The 14,133-nt window shown below is 40.1% G+C and overlaps 1 protein-coding gene across 1 annotated transcript in view; it reads right to left on the bottom strand.

The window, feature by feature from the left end:
- Positions 1 to 14,133, bottom strand: part of CEP112 (centrosomal protein 112) — a 1,492,843-nt gene that overhangs the window by 898,153 nt on the left and 580,557 nt on the right. Inside the window, exon 17 of the mRNA XM_053707805.1 lies at positions 2,308 to 2,400. Coding sequence (XP_053563780.1) covers positions 2,308 to 2,400 — 93 coding nt within the window. The remainder of the gene's footprint in view (positions 1 to 2,307; positions 2,401 to 14,133) is intronic.

The raw sequence follows: 14,133 nt of genomic DNA on the forward strand, positions 1-14,133 counted from the left end.
TTCTGATTTACTTTTATTATCAATTTTGCTTAGTTCTCTTGGTATTCTTAGTAGAAAGCTAACCTAGGTAGGCTTATACAGGGAGTGCAGAATTATTAGGTAAGTTGTATTTTTGAGGATTCATTTTATTATTGAAAAACAACCATGTTCTCAATGAACCCAAAAAACTCATTAATATCAAAGCTGAATAGTTTTGGAAGTAGTTTTTAGTTTGTTTTTAGTTATAGCTATTTTAGGGGGATATCTGTGTGTGCAGGTGACTATTACTGTGCATAATTATTAGGCAACTTAACAAAAAACAAATATATACCCATTTAAATTATTTATTTTTACCAGTGAAAACAATATAACATCTCAACATTCACAAATATACATTTCTGACCTTCAAAAACAAAACAAAAACAAATCAGTGACCAATATAGCCACCTTTCTTTGCAAGGACACTCAAAAGCCTGCCATCCATGGATTCTGTCAGTGTTTTGATCTGTTCACCATCAACATTGCGTGCAGCAGCAACCACAGCCTCTCAGACACTGTTCAGAGAGGTGTACTGTTTTCCCTCCTTGTAAATCTCACATTTGATGATGGACCACAGGTTCTCAATGGGGTTCAGATCAGGTGAACAAAGAGGCCATGTCATTAGATTTTCTTCTTTTATACCCTTTCTTGCCAGCCACGCTGTGGAGTACTTGGACGCGTGTGATGGAGCATTGTCCTGCATGAAAATCATGTTTTTCTTGAAGGATGCAGACTTCTTCCTGTACCACTGCTTGAAGAAGGTGTCTTCCAGAAACTGGCAGTAGGACTGGGAGTTGAGCTTGACTCCATCCTCAACCCGAAAAGGCCCCACAAGCTCATCTTTGATGATACCAGCCCAAACCAGTACTCCACCTCCACCTTGCTGGCGTCTGAGTCGGACTGGAGCTCTCTGCCCTTTACCAATCCAGCCACGGGCCCATCCATCTGGCCCATCAAGACTCACTCTCATTTCGTCAGTCCATAAAACCTTAGAAAAATCAGTCTTGAGATATTTCTTGGCCCAGTCTTGACGTTTCAGCTTGTGTGTCTTGTTCAGTGGTGGTCGTCTTTCAGCCTTTCTTACCTTGGCCATGTCTCTGAGTATTGCACACCTTGTGCTTTTGGGCACTCCAGTGATGTTGCAGCTCTGAAATATGGCCAAACTGGTGGCAAGTGGCATCTTGGCAGCTGCACGCTTGACTTTTCTCAGTTCATGGGCAGTTATTTTGCGCCTTAGTTTTTCCACACGCTTCTTGCGACCCTGTTGACTATTTTGAATGAAACGCTTGATTGTTCGATGATCACGCTTCAGAAGCTTTGCAATTTTAAGAGTGCTGCATCCCTCTGCAAGATATCTCACTATTTTTTACTTTTCTGAGCCTGTCAAGTCCTTCTTTTGACCCATTTTGCCAAAGGAAAGGAAGTTGCCTAATAATTATGCACCTGATATAGGGTGTTGATGTAATTAGACCACACCCCTTCTCATTACAGAGATGCACATCACCTAATATGCTTAATTGGTAGTAGGCTTTCGAGCCTTTACAGCTTGGAGTAAGACAACATGCATAAAGAGGATGATGTGGTCAAAATACTCATTTGCCTAATAATTCTGCACTCCCTGTATACTAATTTCTTAGCCCTTGATGGCCGACTCTTATCTCAGTCATCTGAATGCATTTTGACATTTTTTTCACAAATAGAGGGTGTTTGTTCATGTGTGCCATATAGATAAAATTGTGCTCACACCAGTGGAGTTACCTAGGAGTCAGCAATGATTGGTTAAAATGCAAGTCTGTCAAAAGAACTGAAATAAGGGGGCAGTCTACAGAGGCTTAGATAGAAGATAATCACAGAGACAAACACTATATTAATATAGTGTTGGTTATGCAAAACTGGGGAATGGGTAATAAAGGGATTATCTATATTTTTAAACAATAAAAATCCTAGTGCAGGCTGTCCCTTTAAATATGTCTATTGGTACACAGAGTTGTACCTAATGTCTCACGTGAGTATATGTACACAAAACACTGCTTAAATGGCAAATTTATAAATTAATCAGAATTAGGAGGTGACAGAGCCTAGTATTATAAAAATATTCTAAAGAGATAAAAATAGACCGTCACAAACATGGCTACAGAAAGTGTTGCATGGACAAGTGACTTTTTATGACTTTAATAAATAATATTGTCTTGCGTTATGAGGTTTGTATCCTCTCTGCTGCACTCCTGAGAAACAATAGACCAGTGAACCTGTCCTGTGAATCTTCTAACACCAAAAATCCAGCCTCACCCTCAGTTGCTGCTGCCTTTGATGTTCTGATTCTTCTAGATGTTGTTTTAATTGAGAGACCCGCAGCTCCAATTCTTCAATAACATCAGATGCCTGCAGGGAATGTAGCACAAGGTTTGTTTAGCCTTATAGTTTATGGACATTTGGCACAAGTAACAAAAGCTCTTCCATTTCACAATCCACATTTGAAAAAAAAAATAAAAAAAAGCTTTATGAATGGTGTTCCCTGCACTGCTCATTCTAGAACAACTTCAACATTATGGATACTGATTCTTAAAGAGACAAATTATTCAAAAATGTTATGCACATGAATGCTTTTTAATAAAAAAAAAAAAATCTACAAAAATATATCCATAATTAAGTGATGGGTTTTAACTTCTTTGCAACCGGGAATTTTAGAGAAAACCTTGCCCTTTTTAGCAGTTTTGCTATCACTCCATTTAAACAGAAATATTGCCCCTTTGTTTTTTAATTTACTAATGAAAACCTTTTTTTGGCACAAAAAGAGCTTTCAGTGGATAACAGTTTAAACTAGTTATTTATTCACAGAATTAAGAAATTGTTGTAAAATGACCAAAAAAAAGATTATCACATTCCACAAAAAACCTGTAGCTTTCTAGCTGTAGAATTTATTTATTTTTAGAAATTTGTTCATTGGCATCCTCTGTTTCAACTAACAACAAACATGTATACATTTTTGTATTATTATTTTAACTGTGGCTATGTCTAAAATGAAGCAATGGGGTAACTGTCATTTGGTATAGCAGAAGTGCACACAGTTTAAAAATTGACACCAGGGCGCTAACAAAATTCGTAATAATCCAATGCAGTAAGAAAGCACTCGCTGGACTTCTTTCCATGAAGTCCACGAGCAAATGGGTGGGACAAAGATTAAGACAGGCACCTTTTTACCAGCCATTAAGACTGTAGGACTTTCCTGTGAAAAACTATCCCAATCGAAAAGTGAGTATAGAAGACCAAGTTGCTACTCTGCAATCTATGTAACAGAAGCCTCTAGTAAAAGAAAAATTTTAAATTTCTGGAATAAAATTTCTTGTTTACCATAAAGCTATACTTAATAAGAAGTTTAAACAGGAAGATAAAGTAACAGCTGTAGTTGTGTGACTCGTACACGGACAAATTATTTTTTTAAATATTAAGTAGTTCTGCATAATCAAGCTGAAGAAATCAGAATTACTGATTAGCAAAAGTGCTATATGATAACTATGACTGAGTGGTACAACAGATGAAGAAATAAAAAGGAAAGTTAGATGAAATGCTAAATATCTGTAGAAACCTTCAGAATCTGAGTTTAAATATCCCTAGTTCTGGCAAAGCATCTGGAATAGAAATGATTAAACATAAGACTATAAAGGTTTAAAAGTGAAACTAAGTCATGGATACACAAACTGGTATAGAACCATTTGAAGGAGAAAACCTTCTACCAGATGAAGCAATAGTTAACTTAAAGGGCCATGATACCTAAATGTTTAAATGCTTGAAACTGATGCAGCATAGCTGTAAAAAGCGGACTAGAAAGTATCACCTGAACATCTCTATGTAAAAAAGAAAGATATTTTACCTCAAAATGTCCTAGGTATTCACACCCCATTGTAAATGTCTTTAAGCAGCAAATCAGTATGTCTGTCCCGGGACCGGCAAGGGAGTGAGCCTCATGCACACTCATGTTATTTCCCTATTCAGTTTAAGGAAGTTTACTATGAAATCTCATGAGAGTTAAGTGAAATCTCCCTGTAAAAGAGTTCATGACCTCAGCACTGCTGATGCTGATTAGCTGCAGTTCATTTTTTTTTTAACCTGCAGCTATGCAGTAACTGAAAGATAACTTTTTATACAGGACTTAGTCTGGTGAACTGAGGAAATTGTGAGGTAAAATATCTTCCTTTTTTACATAGAGATGCTCAGGTGATATTTTCCTGTCAGCTTTTTACAGTTATACTGGATCAGTTTCAAGTGATTTAGCATATGAGTACATGTATTGTCCCTTTAAGCAATCCGCCTTACAAAATGTATCCCTAGCATGTGAAATGCAAATTTGTACAGAACTCAGTTCAAGTCAAATTCAAGTGACTAGAGGATCCTCACTGCCACGGTAGTGGCCTTGATTGACTTGAACAAAAGAGACAAGTATCTTATTTAGGAAAAAAAAAACAATTTCTAGAAGAAAGAAGATTGCACAAAGTATGAAGATAATAAACAAAAACCTTGCCTCCTCAATCCCATTCTGCACCCCAACTCAAGAGACTGGTTTCAGAAGAAGATATTGTCCAAAATGACAAAAAGAAATGCATCCTGAAAACTGGAGTGAAGAATAAACCACTAGAACAAAGATTGTATTAAAGAGGAGTCCAAAATGATTACTAAGAAAATAGATTGTGCTCCCTGCACTATGGAAATAGCAAGCCAGATTGATGAAGCTGATATAGAAGGTGCAAAGGGACATCACATGGTGAAACAACTCACCAGAAACTTTCATACATAGAACAAATAACTGAAGAAAGAACAAGTTGCCTAAACTTGGATCTGCATTGATCCATAAGAGAAAGTAGCATGGTATATAACTGAGGAGAAATAATTTTCTGAAAATGAATTCTCCTACCATACCTGTGAAGAACAACATAAAACTGTTGTTATATACACAGCTAAAGGGAAAACATGGCATCTGAACCAAAATAGGTTCAAAGAAAGCATCCTTTAAATCTATTCTGAACATAAATGAAACCTGATCAACTCGGGCAAAAATGACACAAAAGTTTTCATCTTGAAATTAGGAGCTCTGAGCAGGCTGATAAAGTTTTGAGATTCAAAATTGGACAGAAACTTCCTGTTTCATAGGGAGAATAAAAATTATTAAAATCCTACATCTTTTACCAAAAACTGAAACCAGTGATCTCACCCCTAGGGTTCCAAGCCAAGGGGCGAGAGAAAAGAACTCCTGTCTGTAAAGGATCTTTTAGAAAATAAGCCATAATAACCTTAAAGGGACAGTCAAGTCAAAAAAAAACTTTCATGATTTAAATAGGGCATGCAATTTTAAACAACTTCCCAATTTACTTTTATCACCATTTTTGCTTTGTTCTCTTGGTATTCTTATTTGAAAGCTAAACCTAGGAGGTTCATATGCTAATTTCTTAGAACTTGAAGACTGCCTCTAATCTGAATACATTTTGACCACTAGAGGGCATTAGTTCACATGTTTCATATAGATAACATTGAGCTCATGCACGTAAAGTGACCTAGGAGTGAGCACTGATTGGCTAAACTGCATGTCTGTCAAAAAAACTGAAATAAGGGGGCAGTCAGCAGAGGCTTAGATACAAGATAATTACAGAGGTAAAACGTGTATTATTATAACTGTGTTGGATATGCAAAACTGGGGAATGGGTAATAAAGGGATTATCTTTTTAAACAACAAAAATTCTGGTGTTGACTGTCCCTTTAATAGCAGGAAAAGTTGACCAGAAGCCCCTACTGTAATCATAGGCAATTATGATTAGAATTCAGAAATTCTGACATACTGAGATTAGGTCTTTGAGAAAGGACTAACCTACCATGTATTATAATAGAATCTCGATTGGAGGTTAAATATATTTGTAAGAGGAAAAGGGCTTCAAATTGTATGGCCTTGATCCAAATAATAATAGACTTCCAAACAACTCTGGCAAAATAGTGAAAAAGGAGGAAATTAAATCCTTACCCAGAAATTTTTTAAAAAAAATCCTACCAAAAAGACCCTGTCTGTTGACCATTAAATAAGCTACGGAGCTCTTCTGGGTGGACTTCAAAGGACATAACTCAACATTAAAATGAATAATGATTGAAATGACATTGCTAAATAAGAAACTTACTAGAAGATTCAAAAGATTTGTTAAATCTTCAAACTTCCAAAATTAAATCAGACAGATATGCATAACAAAGTGAAAAGACTGCAATTACCTCAGCTATGTAAAAGCTGAACCCACTTGTAGAAAAACAAGGCCCTTTTAAAGAAAACAAACCAAAATGTTTAACCATAGGGTCCCTGAAATGAACTAACTTCAAAGGGAACAGTAAATCATATCCCTAAATCATTCATTATCAAGTCTACCTTAGAAAACAAATCCTTAAAACTCTACCACAGAAGCCAATAAAGGGAACATCTTTAAAAAACTCAGAAATTTGATTAAGTTCCTGGCTCGGACAATTACTCAAAGGCAACTGTAGGGGCTGAGGACACCCTCTAAAGCACTTCTTAAACTCAACTGTTCACATATCATAAAAAACATACCTATAGAAGAGTCTGTGCAAATATGTAAAAAAACGTTCTTACCCGGACTGATCTGTTAGAGAATCAGTAACCAGAAAAATTAAACAGTAGAAAGATTATCAGACAAACCCATGCACTGACTTGAAGGAGGCTTAACCGTCCTAACCAGAAAGTGCAGATGTCTTGAATTCTGGAGCCAAATCTGTAGAACTTGTACAATGGAACAAAGCGAGTACAAAATCCTCTAGAGAAAAAATAGCAATAGTTAAAAAGCATAAAACAATTCTACAGAATTGCAAAGCTGAAGTTATAAACAAATATATAAGCTTGCAAACACACATTTAAATTAATAAAATAAGTGAAGAGTGGATATACTTACTAAAGGAACTATGGGGACAGTTATAGTATGCTCCATAATGTACACCCAATAGAATATAAACAACAGTAAATAAATAATCTTGCAATATGTAACAGGGACTTTATGATAAAGACCAATACAAATATTGTAAGGGCAAATAGATGCAGGAAGTGCGGGGCAACGGCCCCGAGTGTCCCACACTGTTTTTACCAATGCCCTCTGATACAACAATTTTGGGCCCAAGTCCAACACTGGCTAAGGGCAATGGGAGTCTCCACTACACTGCACTTAGAACAGGTCTGCTTTTTTCACTGGACTGAACTACCCCATAGGTACCATAATCTGCTGACGTTAATTATGCTGGTGGCTAGAAACTGTATATTGTACATGTGGACAAATAGTAAACCCCCTACTATATGACAGTTTAAGCGTAAGCTTTACAAACAGCTGTTCACGGAACAGTTTGATGTTAAACTCAATATGACACGCAGGCTACGGCTTTTCCTGACTAAATGGGAGCCCTTCCTGCGCGCCCAAAGCCCTGTGATACAAAGACAAAGTCTAGGACCGTTTGCATAGACAAAAATACTTTTGTCTGCTTCTCTAAGAGGATAGTGGACAGCGTTATATGACTCTGATACACCTGCAGGGGATGAGGGGGGGGGATCCTAATCTTGCAAATTTTGTAGGAAAATCAAACTCAATCATCCAATCAGATTGAACTTGAATCTGATTGAATCAGCCAATCAGATTTTTCCTACCTTAATTCCGATTGGCTGATAGAAACCTATCAGCCAATCTGAATTCGAGGGACGCCATCTTGGATGACGTCATTTAAAGTAACCTTCATTCGGCAAGTAGGCGTCGGTTGAAGAGGATGGATCCGCGTCGGCTGGGAAGAAGATGGCTCTGCTCCGGATGGATGAAGATAGAAGATGCCGCTTGGATGAAGATGTCTGCCGGTCTGGATGCCCTCTTCTGCCCCATCGGATGAAGACTTTGGCCTGGCTGGGTGAAGACGACTCAAGGTAGGGAGATCTTCAGGAGGGTAGTGTTAGGTTTATTTAAGGGGGGTTTGGGTGGGTTAGAGTAGGGGGGGTATGTGGGTGGTGGGTTTTAATGTTTGGGGGGTGTATTTTTTTTTCAGGCAAAAGAGCCGATTACTTTGGGGCATGCCCCGCAAAAAGCCCTTTTAAGGGCTGGTAAAAGAGCTGATTACTTTGTAATGTACAATAGGGTAGGGACTTTTATTATTTTTTTTTTTATTTTTTTTTATTAGGGGGCTTAGATTAGGTGTAATTAGTTTAAAATTCTTGTAATATATTTTTATTTTCTGTAATTTGGTGTTTTTTTTTGTAATTTAGTTTAGTTTATTTAATTGTATTTAATTGTAGGTATTGGTAGTTAATTTATTTAATGATAGTGTAGTGTTAGGTTTAATTGTAAGTTTGTAACTTAGGTTAGGATTTATTTTACAGTTAGGTTAGGTAGCTATTAAATAGTTAATAACTATTTAATAGCTATTGTACCTAGTTAAAATAAATACAAAGTTGCCTGTAAAATAAATATAAATCCTAAAATAGCTACAATATAATTATTCGTTATATTGTAGCTATATTAGGGTTTATTTTACAGGTAAGTATTTAGTTTTAAATAGGAATACTTTAGTTAATAAGAGTTAATTTATTTCGTTAGATTAAAATTATATTTAAATTAGGGGGGTGTTAGGGTTCGGGTTAGACTTAGCTTTAGGGGTTAATACATTTATTATACATTTTTTATAGTAGCGGCTAGGTCCGGTCGGCAGATTAGGGGGTTAATACTTGAAGTTAGGTGGCAGCGATGCGGGGGGGGGGGCAGATAAGGGGTTAATAAATATAATGTAGGTGTCGGCGATGTTAGGGGCAGCAGATTAGGGGTTCATAGGGATAATGTAGGTGGCGGCGATGTGCGGTCGGCAGATTAGGGGTTAAAAATATTTATTATAGTGGCGGCGATGTGGGGGGACCTCGGTTTAGGGTTACATAGGTATTTTATGGGTGTTAGAGCACTGTAGTTAAGAGCTTTATATACCGGCGTTAGCCCATAAAGCTCTTAACTACAACCTTTCCATGGGCGGTAGAGGGTGTACCGTAGTAGTCTTGTCGGTAGAGGGTGTACCGCTCACTTCAGCCAAGACTCTATATACCAGCGTTAGGAAGATCCCATTAAAAATATAGGATACGCAATTAGCGTAAGGGGATCTGCGGTATGGAAAAGTCACGGCTTGAAAGTGAGCAGTACACCTTTACCTGACCGACTCTAAATACCATCGGGCAGCCAAAAGCAGCGTTAGGCCCCCTTAACGCTGCTTTTGATGGCTAACGCAGAACTCTAAATCTAGGTGATTGGGTTTCCAATTGAGTTCACATAAAACTACTGCAGTCATAAGACAAATAATTGTAAAAGCTTATCTAGGATCCCCTTTATTCAGAAATGGCAAACATGCATGCCTTTGCCATATGTTTTTGGTAATTAGAAGATTGCTAACTGCAGCTGCGCACCACACTTCTGAAATTCTCAATAGTGAAGGGGTTGATTGGTTAGCTGTTAATAGATATATTTATTGTAGTGCAGGGTTTACCCTCCCACCTGACACCACCTCCCTGATTTCTCCCAAACAGCAATCTTCCCTCCCCACCACTTGTAACCACCATCTTAGGTACTGGCAGCACCACTATCTCCCCATCACCCCAAGTCTGCTGCCTCGGAGTCACACTTGACTCAAATCTGTCCTTCATTCCCCACATCCAATTGCTCTCTTCATCCTGCCGCAACCACCTACGCAACATCTCCAAAATGCGTCCATTTCTGAGTGCTGAAACTACTAAACAGCTAATCCATTCAATGGTAATTTCCTAACTTGACTACTGTAATAACCTACTATCTGGCCTCCCTCTCTCCCGCCTCTCTCCCCTTCAATCCATCCTAAATGTATCTGCAAGGCTTATCCACCTCTCTCGACGCTCTGTTTCTGCTGCACCTCTCTGTGAGTCCCTTCACTGGCTCCCCATTCACAGCAGAATTAAATTCAAAATTCTCAAATATACCACAACCCACCCCTAAGATTCAACAATGACCTGTTTCTTGCGTCCTCTACCATCACCTCTTCTCATGCTAGACTACAGGATTTCTCTCGTGCAGCACCAACCCTCTGGAACGCACTTCCTTGAGCTGTCAGACTTTCCCCCAACCTCTCCTCCTTTAAACATTCCCTAAAGACCTTTATGTTCAGGAAACTTATCACCCGACTCATTAACAAACTAACTTCACTTATCCAACAAGTTACCCTCATCTATCTCCTCACTAATATCATGCTCAACTTTGCAGTCCCCACCTCCTGTTTCCCATCCTCCCACCCATCTAGATTGTAAGTTCCCACGGCAATAGGGCCCTCAATTTCCCCTTTATTTGTCTGTAAAATTTTGTCTCATTGTATTGTTTCTCTGTTGTACTTTTATCCTTGTACCCATGGGCAGCGCTGCGGAATCTGTTGGCGCTTTATAAATAAAGAATAATAACAATAATAATAATATAGATACAGGTTGCAGGAATTTTCAGGTCCCATATCATATCAGCTGTGGAGGGCCTATGTGACAGGCGGAGGGGGCTCCTGAACGATCCGATCAACCTCACAAGGGACCCGCTGGCTTCAACAGTCGGCTTTATCCACGTCAGTGGTGTGGAAAGGTTGTAATGAAGCACAGAGCACGCCCATGACCACCTGCGGTGCAATTGATGCACGGAAGGCTATGGGCCGTTACATGAATGGGTCCTGGTGTTGCCTCAATGTTGATCAGCGGAAGGGCTGTACTGAAGGTCCACTAGTGCTCTGTGTGTGCCTTTCGGTTCACCACTGTGCCTGCTGCCATTCGCCCTCTTTAAGGCACACCGATATACCACTGCTCAGTAAATCCTTCGGTTTAGTTCCCCCTAGGGCTCCCACTACACCAGATGGCTGGTCAAGGACAAAACCCAGGCACAGTGCTCCACTAAGAGTATAGGGTGAAGGATTGCTCGTAATAATGTGATTCGCCTTGGGCCTCAGTGGTGTGCGTTGCTTCAGCTCCCAACAGGCATGAATCTTTCTATGTGGCGTCTATCCCGGCTCAGTCGTGTAAGCTCTTCACCTTCCAGAGTGTTGTGTGGCCCAGCTGAGTTTCTGCACTGCAAGGAGTTCGGGAGGTCGTCTCAGATAGTGCTTGGGCGCTGTGCTAGGCCCCAAATACGGTCAGCGTCCCTCGCCAAACTGGACAGGCAGCCTAACTAGAACTTGGTGTCAGAGGCTGGCAGATCTAGTCTCACACCTGAACAAGTGGTATTTAGCTTTGGGTTTTTGGTTTTTTTTTTTTTAGGGCTAACATCTCCAAAATTGCCTTTTATTAGGTGTGGTATATGCGGAGCTCCTAGCTGTTGCAACTGCTTAGCTCAGCTGTTAACTCCGCCCCCAGGCCTGAGTTTCAGACTACTCCCCAGCCCAGCAGGCTGACGCCCGTGGTCAGGATCACCCAGGAAGGTCTCCGAAAGCATGTGCCCTAAGACAGATGTTCCTGAGAAATCCACCACGGGAGAGAATCCCTTGACGACTGATCTAACTTTATTCTCTTAGATAGATCTGCTTGGTCGCCATTCCATTGTCTGAGCATGCACAACTGGAGAGCTCTCAAATGGAATCGAGCAAAAGGAATGATGTCCATGCAAGCCACCATCAGACCGATTACCTCCAAACATTGAGCCACTGAAGGATGAGCAGAAGCCTGAAGAGAGAGGCAAGAGGAAATTATTTTGTTTTTCCTGACCTCTGTCAGAAAAATCTTCATCAATAGAGAATCTATTATGGTCCCTAAGAACACTACTCTTGTAGCAGGGGAAAGGGAGCTTTTCTCCAGATTCACATTCCATCTGTGGGAACGAAGAAAAAACAACAATATCTGTGTGTGAGATTTTGCTAGTTGAAAAGATGAACCAATATGTAGCCCAGGTAGGGTACCACAGCAATTCCACGAGAACGGATCACTGACCCCAGAACCTTTGAAAAAATGTTGTGAGCCGTGGCTAGACCAAATGGAAGGGTCACGAACTGGAAATGTTTGTCAAGAAAGGCAAATCTTAGGTCCCTGTGAATAGGAACATGAAGATACCCATCCTTTAGGCCATGGTTTTCATGAACTGACCCTCTTGTACTAAAGGAAGAATGAAGCGTATAGTCTCCATCTTTAAGAATGGAACTTTGAGAAACTTGTTTAGACACTTCAAGTCTACAATGGGATGGAAAGTTCCCTCTTTTTTGGAAACCACAAATAGGTTGGAGTAGAACCTGAGACCCTGTTCCTGCACTGAAACTATCACTCCCAGGGAGGAAAGATGTGGTATACATTTCAAGAACGCCTCTCTCTTTATCTGGTCTGCAGATAATCTTGAGAGAAGGATTCTGCCTCTGGCAGGAAAAGTCTTCAATTCCAATGTGTAACCCTGGGATACTATGTCCACAGTCCAGGGATCTGGGACATCTCGTATCCAGGCTTGAGAGAACTGAGAAAGTCTGCCCCCCCACTTCATCAAACCCTTCATGCTGATTTGGAATCAGCTGCAGGTTTCTTTGATTGTTTCCCCTTGTTCCAAGACTGATTAGGTTTCCAAGAAGACTTGGATTTGTCCTGCTTGGTAGAAGAAGGTAAAGGCTTTCCTCTGAAGTTACGAAGGGACTGAAAATTACTCTGACGTCCTTTAGGCCTAATCTTCTTATCTTGAGGTAGAAAAGACTCTTTTCCACCCGTAATATCAAAGATAATTTCTGCCAAACCGGGTCCAAACAAGGTTTTGCCACTGTAATGAATTGCCAGAAGCTTGACTTTAGAGGAAACGTCTGCATACCAGGATTTCAACCATAACGCCCTTAGGCTAGGACAGCGAAACTAGAATTAAATTTCATCCAAGGAAGTCTCTACTTGAAGAGAATAAGACAAGGTGTCGAACCAATAAAATGCTGTACTAGTCACGGTGGCAATACACACAGCAGGTTGCCATTGGAGACCTTGATGAACATAAATCTTTTTCAAATAAGCCTCCAGCTTCTTGTCCATCGGATCCTTAAAAGAGCAGCTATCCTTAATAGGAATAGTGGTTCTCTTAGCCAGAGTAGAAATGGCCCCTACAGTATACCAAGGGTCTTTAATGGAGTCCTCGACAGGAAAAAATTTTCTTAAAAATGGGAGAAAGGGAAAGAGACATCCGTGTGAGACAGGATGCCATCTCAGAATTGTGATGTCATCACTTATTATTTAAAGGGCCTTTGTTCAGTATGCTTTGCCCTTGCGTTGTCTCAGACCTGTTTGTGAGAGCTCCTGTGTATTACCTGGCTGTCTGACGTCCCTCCTGGTTCCTGATCCCTGGCTTGTTCCTGACTGTGCTGTTCTCCTTGTTCCCGATTCCGACTCGTCTGACTATTCGCTTTGGCTCCTGACTAGGCTCGTCTGACTACCAGTTCTGGTTTTGATTCCTGGCTTGTTATTTGACTTGTGGACATTTTATTATTTTTTGCTATTAATAAAGGTGTGATTATTTTTGCACTTCTTGTCTCAGTCCGATTCCTGTTAATAATCCACCATTACCTGCCATAATTTCCAGGATGGATGAACAGAATCACCGTTTGGATCAATTTACACTATCCCTGCAAACCCCGCTGACTCGCACTGCACATTTGGACCAAAGTGTCCAGCAAGATATGGCTGCTCCTGTTTCCGCTGCTGCACCTAGTCCTACCAAGAGCATGTCCGGTTCTGCACCTCTACCTCAGCGATATGGAGGCGATCCTAATCAGTGCAGAGGGTTTTTGAACCAGGTGGGCATTTACTTTGAGATGTTACCTGAGGCGTTTCCCTTGACAGAGCTAAGGTGGGATTTCTCATCTCATAACTCTCTGACACAGCTCTTGCCTGGGCTAATCCCTTGTGGGAGACTAATAAACTTGTGATTTCAAATTACTCTGAATCTGTGGCCTCCTTTTCGAAAGGTATTTGATGTTCCGGCTCACTCATCCTCTGCTGCTAAACGACTCATGACCATTCAGCAAGGTACAAGATCTGTTTCTCAGTATACCATTGAGTTCCGTACCCTTGCCGCAGAGGTAGGTTGGAACACTGAAGCCCTTGTTGCCGCCTTC

Source organism: Bombina bombina, chromosome 1 (genome assembly GCF_027579735.1).
Source record: "Bombina bombina isolate aBomBom1 chromosome 1, aBomBom1.pri, whole genome shotgun sequence".
Taxonomy (NCBI): Eukaryota; Metazoa; Chordata; class Amphibia; order Anura; family Bombinatoridae; genus Bombina; species Bombina bombina.